Here is an 18,758-nt window from a genome sequence, read left to right on the forward strand (position 1 = left end):
CATTTACAGAAAAGGATTTAATTCCTAGTCTGTTTTCTTTACTATTAAAAGAATAAAAAGAATAGCAAGGAAAGCTAGAGACAACTAAGCTGTTATTGTCACATACTTTGAGTTTATAAACAACTCACAATTTCTACCCAAATAATCTTTAGATATCCTTTCTTTTTTTTTTTTTTTTTTTTTTGACAGGCAGAGTGGACAGTGAGAGAGAGAGACAGAGAGAAAGGTCTTCCTTTTGCCGTTGGTTCACCCTCCAATGGCCGCTGCGGCCGGCGCGCTGCGGCCGGCGCACCGCGCTGATCCGATGGCAGGAGCCAGGAGCCAGGTGCTTTTCCTGGTCTCCCATGGGGTGCAGGGCCCAAGCACCTGGGCCATCCTCCACTGCACTCCCTGGCCACAGTAGAGAGCTGGCCTGGAAGAGGGGCAACCGGGACAGAATCCGGCGCCCCAACCGGGACTAGAACCCGGTGTGCCGGCGCCGCTAGGCGGAGGATTAGCCTAGTGAGCCGCGGCGCCGGCCTAGATATCCTTTCACTTTCTCAAATACAACTGAGGTCATCACTACTGGATAGGTCCAAAGTGTGTAAAACAGCTAATTTAATATCTTGACTTTCAAACTGATGTAGATACAAATGAATATTTTTATGACTCTATTAAATTCTATTTGAAATATAATCTATTAATAAAGGTTTCACAGGGCTGGGGTTGTAGCATAGTGGGCTCAGCCTCCACCTGCGGTGCTGGCATCCCATATGGGTGCCAATTGGTGTTCCTGCTGCTCCTTGTCTGACTCAGCTCTCTACTATAGCCTAAGAAAGCAGTAGAACATGGCCCAAGTACTTGGGCCCCTGAACCTGTGTGGAACACTGCAAAGAAGCTCCTGGCTCCTGGCTTGAGGTCAGCCCAGCTCCAGCTGCTGTGGCCATTTTGGGAGTGAACCAGCAGATGGAAGACCTTTCTCTCTGTCCCTCCCTCTGTCTCCCTCTGTAACTCTAACTCTCAAATAAATAAATAAATAAATAAAATCTTTTAAAAAATTAGAAAGGTATCACAACACAGCATAATTATTTTTTAATACAGTACCTCCACATCCCTGCTTCTGGCCACCTCAGCAAAGTTTTCTTGTTGTTCAAGGGTCTTGTCCACTTTATCATCAGTCATGCAGAAGCATCTCAACCTGGCTTCAATGGGGTCATGTGATTTAGCAAACACTACAAATTTGGCCATATAAGGTACACAGATAATTTCTCTATACACCTGTGATGCAAAGGTAACTGATTCCTGGATCTGTCGGCAGTCTATGAGCCAGAACCTACAAAGGAAATAAAAATGAGTCATCTAAAGTTTAAAGTATATCACTTGAAAAAAAATCAGTTCCTTCAAAATGACCAAAGTGGCCATCAAATGCCTTTTGGAAAAGAATAAAGGGAGAGAGGGAGATGATGAATGACCGCCAAAGGAAAGGAAAATAAAGATAGAGATGGCAGGACAGGTGGAAGAATAGACGGGAAGGCAGAATGGATTAAGAGGCGGAGACAAAGGTATAGCAGGTTTTCAAGGACAATTATTAAATATGATGACACTTCGAAATTCATGGAAAATGGGACTAAAAGATAAATTTAGTTTGATGTGCAAAGTTGTGAAATATACACATAATTTTTTCAAAATAAGTATTTTCAATGAACTTCTTGAAGACCCTCCTTTTGAATGGATTTCAAAATTCTTTTGCAATGAGATAAATTTATCTTTTATTTTGCACAAACTTTTTGAGTGCCTTTGGATTTGTAGTTGTGTTGGTAGTTTTCTTCCTTGGACACTCTTCTGTGTACACAATCTTTTGAACTCTCTCAGCAGGGTTTTAGAATCCTTAAAGGGTGTAAGACCAAGATCAGCCACAAGAACAGAGATCTTGCTGTATGAGCTTTGATTTTTCCTTAATTTCTCCACCCACACTGGCCGCCTAGTCTGTTCTTCGTTACTTTTCCAGAAACTCTTTCACCAGAATCTACTTAGCTTTTCATCTTCTCATCACTCTTTTCCCAGAAATTCTCTAGTCACAAATGTTGGCTCAACCCCCAAACTAGTACTAGAATTCACAGAAGAAAACTATTGGCTCCACGACTGGATGACTCCCAGAGCTGGCTGAGCCTAGGACATTACACAGTAACTTTTTGCTCATTTTTTTTCCCCAGTACAGTAAAACTGTTAAACCCTGAGCTTCCCCCTCACTCCAGGTCCCATGAAAGATAGTTTCACAGAGAACGTAGAGGCCATTTGATATTTGTACTTTCCCAAAGGCTTATTCCATATCCTCGTTTCAAAACTTTTCTCCACATTCCTGAGATTTCCTTATCTTCTTAGCCTTTCTTTCTCCCAATATCCTTTTCTATCTTTCCTCTTCCTTTTTATTAATGCAAAAATATACATAACATGAAATCTATCCTTTTAACCACATTTAAGTGTACAGTTCTGTGGTATGAAGTGCATTCCCAAAGTTGCACAATCAGCACCACTATCCATTTCCAAATACTTTTTATCATCCCAAATAGAAACTCTGCACCCACTAAACATTGACTTCTCAATTGCACCCTCACTCCAGCCCCTAGCAACCATATATTTTTTCTTAACATGCATTTTCCATAGCTGTTTTGCAGACTCCTTGTATAAGTGGCATCCTACAATATTAGTCCTTTTCTGTCTGGCTTAATTTAGTTAGCATAATGTCTGTAAGGTTCAGAATAGTGCCTGGATCATGGCAAGCGCTGAGAATTAACTTACTGATTCTACTGATTCAACCATACTTTATTTATTATTCAATTGTCTGGGAATTAAAATATTAGTATAATAACTCCTTCTGTTTTGTGATATTTTAGTTGGTTTATTTTGCTTATTTTTTAAATATCTTCTCACAAAATAACTGATTTTCTTTTACCATAAATTTTTTTTTAAATTTTATTTCTTGTAGCATTTTTCATTTCATATAGATCTGGGAGGCTTTTTGTATGTTTTTAACTGCCAAATAAAAATTGCATAAAAAACATAATAAATACATGGTGATTCTTTACTTGATATAACCTAAAAGGCCTTCCATAAACAATGATGTAAACTAATATTTCAGCATTATTTCTGAATATTTCTGAAATATTTCAGCATTATCTCTGAAGATTACAAGCATCATTGTTGCTATCCCCCAATACACTGTCTACCTTCTGTCTTTGCACCTTTGCTCATGTTATTTTCCTTTCACTTTTATGTGCCTCTTAAATTCTAAAATATATCTCAAAAAGTCACCTCTTTTTGGATATTCTACCTACCACTGCCTGCCTCCTCCCCACCCCCGCCCCACCCCCGGTGACTTCTTGTAATATCTATAGTCTACTACTCTTATTCAGAACTTGTCATCTCCTAACAATAGAGTACATATACCTGATTGGCAGAACATAAGGAAACACAGAACTGTAATCTCAATGATTGAGCCCTGTGGGTGGCTGGAACTGCAAATGTGTACCAACACACCTAGCTACTGCTACTGTGCATTGATCTTAACTAGTCTTGCATTTTTAGCTTTTCTAGTCCTCCCCTCCTTGAAAAGAAATTTATGGTTTAAGTACTCTCCACATCAGTTTTCTCAACTATAAAATAAACATAATTCCTCTTGGCCTACTTAAGTCACAAAGAAATATGAAGATGCTTAGCTGTTAAAGGAAAGACCCTAAAAACGGGAAGTAATTTAAACAAATTTAGTTAATGTGGACATAAACAATAAAATCAGATACTTTGAGCTTTTTAAAGATGTGTAATATATAAATGGGTGGTAAGTAAATGTGTTAAGATGTTTAAGAGCCATTGAAACTTCTAAGACATTTAACAAACCATGGTGGGTTTGAGGCTATTGTTATCCTTCCATGTGAAAGTAATTCAGACTACTTTGTTGACAAAAGGAAAGTTATCATCCAAAAGACCTTTGGGGTTGGAAAAACAAGCAGGGACTGCTGAAGCAGGGAACAGCGAAGTCAGACACTCATTCATTTTCCCTGGATCTTAATCTGACTGCTAGTACTTTTTTATTGCTTTGTCACTGCTGGGTTTGCTGGTGGGTCTCCTTTAAAATATCTAAACAAATGCAGGCCACATTCAAAATTAAACCAAAAAAATCACTTTTAATGAATTAAGAAACAAATAAAAGACAAGATAGGGTTTTTAAGGGGAAGGGAGACAATATCATAGAGGCTGTTCTGAGAAATGATAAACCATACCTGGCAGACACATTGGTTGTAAAGGAAACACATTCATTGACAAATGTTAATGGCGTAGTTCCTGTAATATCTTCCCACTGAGCGGGGGTGGTTCCACCTGAAATAATAGGATTGTTGAAAAAATTAAGCAAAACTCCAGACTCCAGATGATAAAATAAAGTCTTTGTGGTTCTGGCTGTGTTCACCAGTATAATCCGGCCCATCCCTCAAAATGATACATTGGAAACAAAATGACTAAAAACAACATGCTAAAAAAAAAATGACACACTGACAACAAACAGCAGACACCACCTCTCAGGCAATGACATTTGAGGGCGGTTATTTGAGTAACTGCTCATGAGGGGTTCTGTTCTCTGCCTGACATCCTGAAGCTTTCATTCTAATTGCTAGGTAATTTTGAATTATATACATTTGCTTATTTTAAAAGATCCTTCGACCAACTAAGGACCTAAAATCAGTGAAATCATTAAAAGCCTTTATTTTGTTTTTTCCCAAGCTAGTTCAATAGCTAAAGACAACCAATTCTAAGCACACTTTGGTTGGAACTACTGGGTATAATTGTTTGCTGATTATTTTCCCTCAGCAGAAAGAAGGTAATATCTTCAATAAAAAGGTTGAAAACTGTACTTGGGTTTGAATCCCAAATTTGCCAAGTATTTTTAGCATAACTTGAGTAAGTCGTTGACTTATTTCAACCTTGGTTTTCTTCCTAGCAAAATGGTTTTTTTTCTTATAGGACTGCATTGAAGATTAAATCGACAGATGCGATGATTTTGCACAGTCCTTGTCTCAACTGTTGAGGAACAGTGTTTGTTTTTTTTTTCTTCATACTATATGTTGAACTCTTTACTTAGTATAGGGTTAATCTTGTGAGTTTAAAATTCACTGAAAATAGAATTTAGTAAGAAATAAGAATGGAAATAGGAGAGGGAGAAGGAAGAAGAGTGGGACTACAGGAGGGAGAGGGGGAGGAGGAAGAAGAGTGGGACTACAGGAAGGAGAGAGGGTAGGGTGGGAAGAATCACTATGTTCCTAAATTTGTACATATGAAATGCATGAAGTTTGTATACCTTATATAAAATTTTTAACAAAATGACAAAGAATATAAAGTATCTTTATGTTTGAAATACCAAAATTATTTTGTAAATATTAGTTCATTTCCTGTCACCTTTGATCTCACTAGTTATTTAAGATGCTTTTCGTGAATGAATGCATATAACCCTACAGGCACATTATTACTCTCTACTAACACAGTCACATGTGGCTCACCTGTTATGCTGCATAGTAACCTTAAGGTTGGTGCATCTCCCCCAAAACCATTCAGCATGACATCACTTGAAGCTTTGGGGACAGGAATGGTCATTGTAATAGGCTTGTGGAATTTTCTTCTTCTAGGTTCCAAAGTGACGATAGGGCTGAAGGTAGCCTTGTTACCTAGTATCTTCTTAACCAGTTCAGAGTGCATAGGTTGAGCCTTTTCAAAGTAAAGAAAAATATTAAACAACATCTTACTCTATCTAATGCCAAATGTCTTATCTGAAGCATTACTTTTTACCTAATTACCCATTTGATTGACTTCAAACATGGCAATCATAAGTTTAGTGTTATTACTAAGCACCCATAAAACTTGTTGACTTATGATCCCCAATGGTAGATTTTGCTCACCCAGGAAAAAATATGTTGTTGTTGTTTGAATTTGAAAGCTAAGGAGGGAGAGAGAGAGAGCAAATGTGCATTTCTATTTACTGGTTCACTCTCCAACTGCCTGCAACATCCAGAGCTAAGCCCAGCTGAAGGTGGGATCCAGGAACTCAGGGGTCTCTGACACGGGTCTCTGACATGGGCAGGGACCCAACTATGTGAGTCTGTACCACTTCATTCTAGGGTGACAATAGCAGGAAGCTAGAATTGAAAGCACAGCTGGACCCCCAACCCAAGTACTCCATTATGGGATGCCCTTGTCTTAAGCAGTAGCTTAACCACTAGGCAAAATATCTGCCCCTGATTTTTTGACATTTTACTTCTCATTTGAAGAGATAATTTTTTAATCACTGAACTAGAATCCATGATAAGATCATTTGTGTCTAGCATGACCATACCTGCAGGCCTACACGGATTCTCTTGGTTAGTGCCCCCTCCGGGAAGACAGCCTGCACCTGGGGCACCACGGTGCTGCTCAGCACGCCTCCCTCTGGGCCAATCAGGTTGCTGTCCTGTTTGATGCGAGACACCACCGCAAAGTACTGTGGGAAGTCACGGGTGATGATGCGGCAGATTCGTTTCTTTTCGAGGTCTTCTGGGCTATCCAGCACTGAGATAAGAAATGAGTCATCTTTGTATAGCAAGGATTTCCTTCTAAAAGCATTCTATCAAACTCATCAGCATGGTTTACAGAGCAGATGTGGTGGTAAAACTTTTTTTTTTTTTTTGACAAAAGGAAAATCTAAAAAGCAAGGTTATCCTAACATAAAATAAAAGATGCAATCTTTCAAGACCTGTCAGCATTTAGCTTGCATGTTTTCCTCCTTTGTATAAACTAGGACTTTCTAGGGCACTGTGAAAGACAAGTATCTTGTTCCAGATTCAGTAATGCAGGGCTTTGGAAATGAGAGGGTATGAGGGAAAACCTGGAATGAACATGAACCTGCTCTATTCTCAGTTCATATGATAGAGAATAAATGGTGTATGGACTTTGCAAATTTCAAAGTTAGCTCAAAGACAATTATTGTGGTTGTCAGTGGGATAGTACAGAAATAAAAACTGTTTGGGGAAGGTAAAGTTTATATTTATGGATTTAAGTCAGGGGGGTGGTTGATTCTGAGATAGATACTGCAGATCTAAAAGTAGATCATTTACTATGAATTCAGGGTTTCAGTATTTCTGTAATGCCATTAGTTACCAAATATATCATCTAACATCAAGAGGAGGAGACCATGGGTTCTTTTTAAACTACATTAATGTAGAGATACAGGGCAATACAAAAGTCAGATGAGTTTAGAACAGAGAAATCCAAATAAGATGGATCACTGAATTTGAGGGAATTGTGGAACGTTTTCATTTATAGAAATCATTTATTATTCATCCCTGAGGCAGAAATAAACTATGTTTCTCTTGACTACTAGGCATCACTAGGCAATAAAGTCCCAAATGTCCCAGGATCTGTTCATATATAATTGAAGACTGATACACTGGCAAATACAAGCAGATCCTTACAAAAGAGTATGTTTCCAAATACAACCGTAAACATGCACATATCTTACTTTTTGTCTTTGCTACAGTTTCAACATGATTTGGCTCCTGAATTTATGCAGACTTTATACCCCTAAGTCAGACATTAATGTACTTGGAGGGTGGAAACTTCATCCAGTTATGATATTTAGAAGGTGGGGCTAGTGGTACAGGCTTAGTTCTATGGGGAATGGCCTTGGAATGCAGTTCTGGTGAGAGGGTTGGTTGTAAAAGTTGAGTTGGGCACAACCACCCTCTCTGCTCCCTTGCTTACCATGTGATCCTTTTCCTGTCCATCCTCCACCATTGCTGCCTTTATCAGAGGCCAAACCAACGAGGCCTCTTGATCACAGACCTGACTCTACAACTGTGAACAAAAAAAAAACCCTTTTCTTTTTATAAAGTTATTTTTCTCAAGTAGTTCATAAAAGCTTACTCAAAAGCAGCCCTTAAATGCAGTTTTTCTTCATTAAAACTACATTTTATTAAGTTTAGACTTTAGAAAAATATGTAATACCATCAATCATGTTACAGACTTAGCATCATTTTTTACCATTGTAGCTTTACATATATAGAAAGTTATGAGTGGATCCCATCCAAGGACAAGAATCTAATGCTCATGGCATTGTCAATGACAGGTATACATTACATAAGAAAACAACTTAACCCTAAGTGCTAGCAAAATAAAGGGTTCCAAAAAAGTAGAAGCTTCTAAATAAGGCAAGGAACAGGATGTTTCAGTAAGAGTCCTGATCTTTTGATCTTGCTTGGAAGATATTGACATATATATCTACAGGCATGACTTCTTCCTCCACCTTCCACTTAGATGAGGTAGGCTGGACTTCCTGGTTCAGATGTTGGTAGGATACAGAAAGAGGTACTCAAGGAACTGTGGTCCGGCTCTTTTCTGCTCTTCATGAGCCACCTGAAGTTACCGCCAGTACGTACGCATGGCAGACTGATAAACTTGATAAACAGTGTCCAGCTTCGTACAAGACTAGGTATACTCTTCACACTTGATCTTAGCTAAAAGGCCGAGAAGCAGTCTAGGTATACTCTTGACACTTATGCAAAGAACTATTTGTGTAGTTACTTAAAATGGAATGCACTTCCTGGCATTGGGACTAGGAAGTTTCCTTGGAAACCTACCGGGGCTTGAGAGTGTGTGACTTCCATCTAGTCAAACTGAGATATTTCAATATCTGGCTTAACAGTCCTAGACGTATTTGAGATTTATGGAGATTAAAGTTCTAATGGAAAACTAAGATTCTCAGCTAGAGGCGTATGTGTGTGTATGCAGGCCAACCCTGGCTACATCCCTGTTGTAATTACTGGTAGAAGGTTGAACAAGCTTTTTTCTACCTCTTTAATAATATAAAGTTAAATAGAAAATGTGTTTGTATTATCCTATTATGTATTAGTGGTGAGTAATGTAAGTTTTCTAACAGAAAGTTTAATACTTTTTCAAGTTAAACTTTTTAAAAAAATCATAATTATCCAATATCAGTTCATTTTATCATTAAATAATATTTGTATTTACTCTATCTTGTTGTAGGTTCAAAAAGGTTTACACTAAGATGGAAACATACAGTGTCTCTTTATTAAAATGAAGTATTTACTATCTTAAAGGATTTTGTTTTCCTGAATGTTACAAAAATAAAAATAGGCAAATGTATTGTGTGTTCTAACTCACCACTAGAACAAAACACTCTATCACCATGGTAAAATAACACACAGGATGCACACACACACTATATGTGCCTGCACACACCCTTAAGTCATAAGACAGAAACACATCATTTTCATACTTCCACTTCAGATTTCTTTTAAAAGCCTCAATGTGCACATACCTTCATCCATGCCATTAAGGATTTCATTCAGTTCATCTTCAGTGTATTCACAGAAATGCTCTTTCCAGCTGTCTCCATTCTCACTGCGCAGGACAACCAGCTCCCTCTCTTTTCCTCGCAGGGCCGCAAAGTGAGGGATCTCCACGATCACAGGCCTGACACGGTAACGCAGAACGTTTAGTGTGGACAGGAGCTGACCAATGGCAGGACAAGCACCTCCACGTGGTCTGTTGCAAAGTGACCTGGAATTCTTCTCTTTCTAGGGACAGGGACATGGTGGGCTGTCCTCCAGAGCCCATTAGCTAGCAGAGGGTCGCACAGTGGCACTCCACCTCAGGAGCACCAATCCTCAGGTACATGCTGCTACTTTAAGCCAAATGATGTTTCCCTCTGAGTGCATGTGGCATTCTGGAACTTCTCCTTTGATAAATGTCAGTAGAACACATTTAACCAAAAGAAATGTACATGCATGTCTACAATGTGCGCCAATCTCCTAAAACATTTTCTACAAGGTGCAAAACAACAAAGTGGTCTAGGAGGAAAAATGGCTCATACATCACATAATTTGATGTGCTGTAAATGAGATGTCAGAAAAGTGGACTATTTGTGCTAAAGAGCCATGCACTCATGGTTTTGCTTACATCTTCTTCATTCAAGGAAACAATAGGCATGTGTACACAATGTGGCCCTAATTGAGCCCGACAGCTGACAGCCCAGTTGTGTCCAATGCCTATTATATTCAGAATCCAGAACATGCACCATCCTACTATTTTTAGGTCACATCCATCCTTCACATACATAGAGATTTTCAATTTTGGGTCCAGGTTGCTTTGATACAGACTCCAAATTCATCATCACAACAGGTAACTAGCACATAGTACAACTAGGCAGATCTCATGCTTAAACGAAAATGAAGGTCACAGCACTTTAAGGGAAAAGATATAAAAACATCACTCAAAAATAAAAGTCACATACCACAAGGGTCAGAAATGGTCCACTAGAGATAGGTTATACAGAATTTAAATCATAGAGAGGGACATGTCATGGGCACAATGACAAAAAGAGAAATCATATTGCAGAAGAAGGAGAAGAATGGGGGGCCAGCAGCCATCAATTTGTTTTAAGTCACTCCTACCCAAGGAATTTGGTTCCAGGAGGCCCCAGCTGAAGGATGCGGCTGACCAAACTTTCTCCCTCATTAAGTGGGGGAGGAGCCGTTGGCAGGTGAAGTTTACTGAGTACATCCAAAGCAGCAGTGAAAGAAAGAACAAAAGTAAGCTTCAGGTATTGTTTTCCACAGAACCCCAGCGTCACCAGCTGATCCACAGGGTGAACTTTGGTTTCACACTGCGTTTGGTTCTGCCCCCTCCATTGGTCACAAAGAGCGAGGAAGCGAGACCCAGAGTGGACAATGGAGGCATGTCTGTGCAAGGAGAGCACTTGGCTGTCACAGCTGTCCCTATTTAGTTCACCGCCAGGGCACTTGCCAAAAAGGAAAAAATATATATAAGCTGTTGGGAATATAATGAAAACGCTGCTCAGTACAGAGGCTGGATGTTTTCATGGATATTCCCCAGTAGATTGGAAAATTATATAAAAGGCCTAAAACTTCCTGAGCATGAGGAAAAAAGGGTCTGATACAGAACAGGAGAGGAATCATCAAAGAACTATTCCAACCATCCTAGCATTTTCTGATGCAACCCAAAACTTCACAGGCTCCTTCTACTCTGTTCTGCCTGAGAGGAGGACATGGGAGGTGGTTTCTCTAATGGGGAAATACACACACACACACACCTTTCTTCAGGTGTGACAGCAATTTGGAGCAACTTGTTACTTGTTTGCTTCAAATTACAGGCTTTAGAACATTCCCTGAGTTCTAAAGGAAGCAATCCTTGCCCCAGTCTGACACTGACAACGTAAAATAATCATGACTAATAAAGTAGGTTTCCCAGTTTTTCCAGGACCAAGACTTAATATGACAAGACTTAAATACAATTGATTTGTTTCAAAATGTTTTGAAACCCGTTCCGCTCCGAAACTTCATCCTTTTGTCAGTTTTCAGAGGTCGCTATTCATTTCTTGGCACCTTGAGATGCCACTTAATATAATAGCAGCCACACAAACAAACAGAAGGAAGAAGAAAAAGCGGATTTCTGCTCAAAATTGCTAAGAAGAGCACAGCAGAGGTTCATCTTGATATTTTCATCTTAATGCAAACTGTAACTCAACACTGCCAGTATAATTTTAAGGCTCATGGTAGCAATTTTGATGACAGAAAAAACAAATCACATAGACCAAGTTTTTCGAGATTCCATAAAGGCAACACTATTTTCCAAAGTGAAGATAATGATTCTGTTTCACAGGAGACTGTATACTTGTGTTTGGTATAGAGCAGTATTTTTTCTTTATGACTTTACAACTTAAGTGTCAGATGAGAAAAAGATACCTACCACCAGCTAAATAAGGTTATTCATATTGGGAGTCTGGCATCTATTGATACAGCCACAGGAAGAATAATGATCAACCTGGATGTTTAACTCATTAATGCCTTAAAAAAAAGAGGCATGTAAGTGGAGTCAAACATCAAGGTGTTATTCTCAACTTTTAAAAATTTCACGGTAGCCAATCTTCTTTCAAAAGCCTTTGACGTACCTTTTTGCATCCCATCCTAGTGATGTCATGTGGAGCACACTAGCTCATCGGTGACTAAGTGGGAGGCTTATCAGAAACCCTTACCCAAGGAACTGAGCACCAGAGGGTCCAACTTCGATCAGGCGACTGGCCAGGCCTTCTCCTTCCACCATTGGGGGCATTGTTGCCAGTCTATGGCGCTTGACCAGTCGGCAGGTGACTCGTGTTGGGGCGGTGCATTTTCGAGGTGGAATAATGATTCGGAGCCCGTTGTGTCTGCAGCCTCGCATAGCGCCACCTCGGGCATCCACCATAAAACTAACCAGGAAACTAAAAATTGAAACAGAAGATTAGATAGGTTCTGAAGTACTGGAGGGAGATAAACAAGCTTTGTCAAGTTAGTATTTTCCAAAATGCTTTGTTCTCTAGACATCTTTTCATTTAAATGCATGGTGATAAAACATGTGTTTTCAAGTTATTTTACTTACACCAATGCCTTTACTTCTGTTTTGTTGCTGTTTTAATTTTTGCATTATTTCATCTGTAACTCAAGAAGAATTCTAATTCTAGTTGACAATGGTATTATTAAATATAAACTATAAATTAGGAATATGTTCAACTGAATTTTAAAGAAAGTAGAGTGAAATTATATAAAGAGAAGTGACATATCTTTTGTTGTAAATAAGGAGATATTTTTTATATTTATGTCCTAAAAAATCTACCTGTTGATGTAGTATCAGGATAAAGATGAGAATGACAAAATTGCAATTTATCTAAATTCAACTTGACTTCTCAAATTTATATCTTGTTCAGCTCATTTTAAAATGATTCTATGACTTAAAAAATTCCAAAGGCCTCTCTCAAGATCAGATCCATGATATGGATCCTGCTTCAATATCATCTTACCCAGGATGCAGGATTTAACAGATTATATTCTAAAAAAGAAGCAAGGCAGAATAAATAAATGCTTTGAATAGAACCATTTTTTGGTTAAAATGCCATCCCACTCTAACTGAAACAAAAAGTGGGTAGGTTGGGAAACAAGTGGGGTCCTCTCCATTCTTTTTTTGAAGTGAAATTTCAGGAGTAGGAACCCTTCAACTCATGCTAATAGAGGATATTATTTACACCAAATTATAATAAATTAAACATGGAATATCACAGGTAATAATTTAGAAATATAAAGGCATTTATTATTTTTACTCCTTTTTTCTGCTAAACTAATTGTTCAGAAAAAGGAGAATTATCAGCGAAGGTAATGGTTTTTTTATTCTAGGATCACCAAGAGAAAGCGTTTGTCTCAACTTTGAAGTTGATTCCTTTGCGATGATCTTAACAGGTGTAGATCCAACTTTGTTTGAATACATGCCATTTGTTAGTCATCACACTCATCAAAGTCCCTCAGGCAGTCACTTTGTCAAGGTGCAAAAGCTAAGCAACATGACAATCTATGGTGCACATACACACAGAGACACATATAAACAGTATGTACATTCCTGCACAGACTGCAGTCATGTCCTTTCCCATCTTCATTGGATTGGCAAGATCTTTACGCCAAAATGGAAAGAGGAAAGTGACACATAGGTGTATTCTGGATCTACTTATAACCTAAGAAGACCAGAACCATACCAGATTCACCACACCTATATTTTGGCCATGACAACATTTAAAACATTTGAAAGGTATCTTATCAAAGTCAATTATGGGATAGAAACACATTACATTATGTTATTTTTAGACAAACAAAAAACATCTTTAGCATCTTCTTATTGTACAACACAGGACTTAATAAACATGCTATTAAACAGAATCCTTAGTAATAAAATACTAGTAATACACATGGGTACAAAAAGGCCCAGAGTGCCTGTCTGAAGTTCATTATATAAGATGAGACCACAAGAAGAGGAGCCACAGTCTTGCCCTCATGCAGTCAACGTCCAAGCTGGTCCTGCCGTTCACGCCTAGCTCTCTGTTTTCAGGAAGGGGTAAAAACTGGAGAGTGCAATCAATAGTTCACCACAGAAGCATTGATGTTTCTCATCTTTATCGAAACACAATGAGAAAGTGTTGGCTGCTTTTCTTATTTCTAGGCTTTAATAAGGATTCTTAAAAAACTTTTTGAGTTTTTAATACTCTATTGCCCAAAAGAATGAAAGAACTAGTAACACTTTAAGATGGATATAAAGATTTCCTTTCCATTTTATTATTCTTTCTTGAGGATGATGTTTATGTTGATTTTTTAAAAGTGGAAAAAGTCTACTTAAGTTTTCAATCATGCCACAAAAGTCATTGTAATATTCCTCACTCATTGATAATTAAGATGAACATTTCCTTTGTTTCTTTAATCCTTTAATTCCTACTCCCATTGAACAGAACAGGGCTCAAACTAGCAGAAAATTATTATAATACACCTGCTTCAAGCTATCAATCCTCAATCTGCTTGTTATTTTTGAAGGCATTTAAGAAGTTTCCACACTCATGATGCATGCTGCTACATTTCCAAAACATTTATTCCAGTGGCAGCTTGTGGCTTAGATAAAATCAAGCCTCCATTTAGAAGAATATGTAGATCTTTTGGTGGTCCTTTCTACAAAGAGGCACATGAAGTAGCTATGTTCTCAATTGTAACCATGTTTAAGTAGCTACTTCTTAGATTACTTTCCCAGTCTGTTCTTTCAAAGCCCTGCTTTTGTTCTCACTTGCTCCATGATTTCCATTGCCATATAACATCTGTCACCCACCTATTAAGTGCCAGGTGCCCCATAGGGAACTGAGGATATAGAAAATTAAGACACAGTTGCTGCTGTCAACAACTTCATAGTCTACATCTCACATGTCACAGATGGTTTCATTGTTTCCTGAACTGCTTACCTTCCTGGTCAGTGAGAAACCAACTATAACCACTTACAGGTACCATCTACATGCCATACTGGCAGTGACCATGTTTTCAATTATTTCTTCCTTTGTCTCCTAGAGCTGGCACAGTGAAGATGCAGCACATAGTAGGTAGACAATAAATAATTGCTAAATAGGTAAGTGAAGGAAAAAGTTTAATGGGCAAGTTGTGAGAAGTTATATGTACTTATGTCTAAAAGAGAAGTTAAAGTATCAGGTAACTTAATTCTTTGTTCTCTGGACATTCAGTCCAGTCAGAACTCATTCAAATCACCCCATTCAGATGAGCAGAGCATTTGGGAAAGACTTTCATTAATGTCAAGTAGTCTTCAAAGACCTACTCCTGTTCTACAATGATAGACTGATTTCCTTTAATAGAGATTTAGTAGAAAATAGGAGTAAGCAAAAACCCATGAGCTTGAATCTAACAAAATAAACAGTTTTATTAGGAGTGTAAATCATCTGAAGAAAAATCAAAGATGGGGAAATCAAATTAAAAGTAGTTAAAGACCGAAGCTGGAAGTTGCAAATCTATGTCCAAGTGTGTCTATGGTCTATATAATTACAGATAAGTAAGCCAACAAAATACAACACAAATTGCAAAAATTAAGATGTCAATAAAAATTATTCTGAAGAAAAAATTACATGTCTAAAGAAAACTAGCCTTTGTGTTTTTATCAACTAAAGAAAGTATCATAAACAATAAAATGACAAGCTCTAGCCAGGAAATGTTCTTTAGAAAAAGAAGTAAGTGAAATGGAAAGATATCAAGAAAGAAAAAAAAAAAAAGATCAGGGGACATGAAAGAGCTAAATATCAATAGTCAAAATGAATTAAAATGTTTATAAACCTAGCAAGAAAACATTCTGAACAAATCAGACTCAGGGAATGTCACTGCCAAGTAACCCATACAAATGCTGTATTTTTGGAACTACACACTAAATGAAGTATTTTCTTTAAGTCAGAAGGAACAAGAGAAATAATGATTCATTTATGGCTAGGTGCTGATGAAAAGTCTATTGATAAAAAAATGCTAACTTAATTAATTTCAATTTGTTTAAAATATAGAATTGGGTGAGGATCTGAATATTTTCTTAAAAAAAAACAGAATATCAAAAAGTGTCACTATTTGGATAGGTAGTAGAAACAGGCATGAGTTATTCTGGGGTGTACAAAACAATGGCAAAAAAAATTGCAAGAGACATTTTACTTTTGTATACCATAGGAAAGAGCGGAAGGTTGGAAGGTATGAGTCAGCACACATACTAGAGTCAAGTGAATAAATATGATTTTGTTCATATTTTCAGGAGATTGAAAATGGTATAAGATATAGCCTGTAAACATTTGGAGGTGAAAAGAATTAAAGTTAAAATACATAATTAGAGTCGTATACAGGAGATCCTATGTGGATTGAAGCTCAGTTCTACTCTCTGTGAACTTTAACCCTGAAGCCTCACCTGTCAATGAGGGATAATCCTATTACAGGTAACAGGATGTGGTGAGAATTAACTCATGTGTGAATAAAGCATATAGGATTCAAAGAATGGTTGTTCCTGTCATTTTCCTTTTCTTATAAGATTTTATGTTTTGAATGTATTCAGAATTTATAAAATAGTATAATGTATTACCTAGAACAATATGTGCAGAAATTAACATCTATTGAATACTGAAATAAGCCTGGAACTATGCCACATAGTTTAATTTGATGTTGGAGTTTTTATTGGTTTATGAAATGTATAATTTACATAAGATATATAAAAATTCTATTATCACAGAGCATAATATAATAGATCAAGCACTGGGTCTAGTTCTGTCTGTCTTGAGTTGTTGCTGAAACCACAGGCATATCACTTAACATCTTTAAGTTTCAGTTTTCTCCTCCATAAAATTAAACAAACTCTAAGTTGCCTTCCAGCATTCAAATGTTATGAGTAGCTTATTGTTAACTGGGATAGGAAACCTACTTAAATGTTTGATTTCAGATGTTCTGGAAGAAATCCTAATTGAAAAATAAACTGCTATTACTCTAAAAAATATATATTGTCTTTCCTCCATGGTTAAAGCAGCTATTTTGCAGAAAATAGTACACACATGGCACTAACATTGACTTCAGACATTACAGACAAAAAAAATATGATAAAACACATTGGGCTTCTTTAATTACATATCTTACTCTTCAAATGAAAGTCAGCAACCATGCAAAGTAGAAACTCTTACTGAAATTTTCTAAATTGTGAGATACAATGTTATCACAATTTAAAAGATTAAAAGCAAAAGCAATTCACCATTATTATGCAGCTGACTTGCCTATAAGTACACAATTTGATTAGCTAAACAGGAACATGCTTCAGAGGAGGCAACAGAAAACATGATTGGGTCTTTGGAGACAACACCCTCTACCCCAAGGTTACTCATCCTTAGTTTTAATTCATCCAGGACCATGGGGTGGGGGCAGGGAGGAGGTTGCAGCATTCAGTTAGTTACTGGGAGGAAGAACAGGAAAACAAGATCATCAGGGTGCTTCAGTGATCCAAATATTCATAGCAAGAGGAACTCCAATTCAATCTGATTTCTGAGGTACAGTGAGAACACCCCACCATGAGCTCTTTTTCTCCTCTATAAACCCTAATCCCTTCCAATTCCTCCAAATTTTATCAATGGAAAATGGTTTTGAAAAGGTACTTCAAGGCCTGGTGCTGTGGCCTAGCAGGTAAAGCCATTGCCTGCAGCGCCAGTGTCCCATATGGGCGCTGGTTCCAGTCCAGGCTGCTCCACTTCTGATCTAGCTCTTTGCAAATGCGCCAGGGAAAGCAGTGGAAGATGGCCCAAGTGCTTGGGCCCCTGTGCACATGTGGGAGACCTGGAGGAAGCTCCTGGCTCCTGGCTTTAGATCAACCCAGCTCCAGGCATTGCGGCCATATGGGAAGTGAACCAGTAGATGGAAGGTTTCTCTCTCTCTGCCTCTCCTTCTCTGTAGTTCTGCCTTTCAAATAAATAAAATAATCTTTTAAAAAATTCTTAAAAAGAAAAGGTGCTTCAAATGTGTTAAAATCATCAACCGTTACTTATTAATCATGGTATTTATGTGTGAGAAAAAGTAAAAGGATGGAAATTAAAGGTTTAAAGAAGAAAAATATCAAACTGACTGGTTTGTAGATTGATAATGTATACTCTCATAACAAATGACTACAGAATAAAAAAACTATAACAAGCAGTCTACTAGGAGCCTTTAAAAATAACTTTATCTAAACAACAGGATAATGACTATTTTTAGACCACTGACTAAAGGGTCATCCTATAGCACAGTTTTCGAAATATCAAAAGGTTGCAATTAAAGCAGTATTAGCAAGAAAATGCGCTAATAATAAACTTTCAGCCTTTGGCTCACCTAGAATATGGTTTTTTTAAAAAAGCAAAACACTAAATGCCACTAAAAATCATAGCCTTTAATAAAAGTTTAAAATAGCCGATCTGCATAATTGTGGGGAACAACATTTTTTCAGCTCTATGTAGCACTTTGTCTTATAAAAGAAGCTGAGATGTGGAGACCCAAGCCCAAGACAGGCAGTCCACATGAATTTTGCCACAGCCCCACCTAATTTCCACTGAAATTAAAAATACCCACTTTCTCTTCGCCACAGAGAAAGGAGAGCTCAGCCACAGCCATGATTTGTAGTGCGTGCAGATGTTGGGATAGGTATCTTCAACACTAAAGCATCCTGAAGTGGAGCATATGCGGAAGGAGATGGCAAAAGGGGAGAGGAATAGGCAATATGATGAGAGAAGGAATATGCAGAAGTTCACCTGCTGTTGTCACGATCAAGACATGGAGAGGTGCGGCTGCAACAGAATAGATACTTTAGCACAGAGAAGGAATGGATAAAGTGAAATCTACAGA

At 37.8% G+C, this 18,758-nt stretch overlaps 1 protein-coding gene across 50 annotated transcripts in view; it reads right to left on the reverse strand.

Annotated features, from left to right (window-relative positions):
* Window positions 1–18,758, reverse strand: part of ANK2 (ankyrin 2) — a 677,994-nt gene that overhangs the window by 40,426 nt on the left and 618,810 nt on the right. For 27 of the 50 annotated variants that reach the window (XM_070047718.1, XM_070047713.1, XM_070047695.1 and 24 more), the window contains 8 exons: window positions 18,665–18,700; window positions 12,071–12,295; window positions 10,470–10,568; window positions 9,335–9,489; window positions 6,356–6,567; window positions 5,526–5,730; window positions 4,257–4,353; window positions 1,084–1,312 (listed from right to left, as the gene is read on the reverse strand). In XM_070047718.1, the coding sequence (XP_069903819.1) occupies window positions 1,084–1,312; window positions 4,257–4,353; window positions 5,526–5,730; window positions 6,356–6,567; window positions 9,335–9,489; window positions 10,470–10,568; window positions 12,071–12,295; window positions 18,665–18,700 (1,258 nt within the window). The remainder of the gene's footprint in view (window positions 1–1,083; window positions 1,313–4,256; window positions 4,354–5,525; window positions 5,731–6,355; window positions 6,568–9,334; window positions 9,490–10,469; window positions 10,569–12,070; window positions 12,296–18,664; window positions 18,701–18,758) is intronic. The other 23 variants (XM_070047717.1, XM_070047719.1, XM_070047723.1 and 20 more) reach the window with 3 other exon arrangements.

Source organism: Oryctolagus cuniculus, chromosome 8 (genome assembly GCF_964237555.1).
Source record: "Oryctolagus cuniculus chromosome 8, mOryCun1.1, whole genome shotgun sequence".
NCBI lineage: Eukaryota > Metazoa > Chordata > Mammalia > Lagomorpha > Leporidae > Oryctolagus > Oryctolagus cuniculus.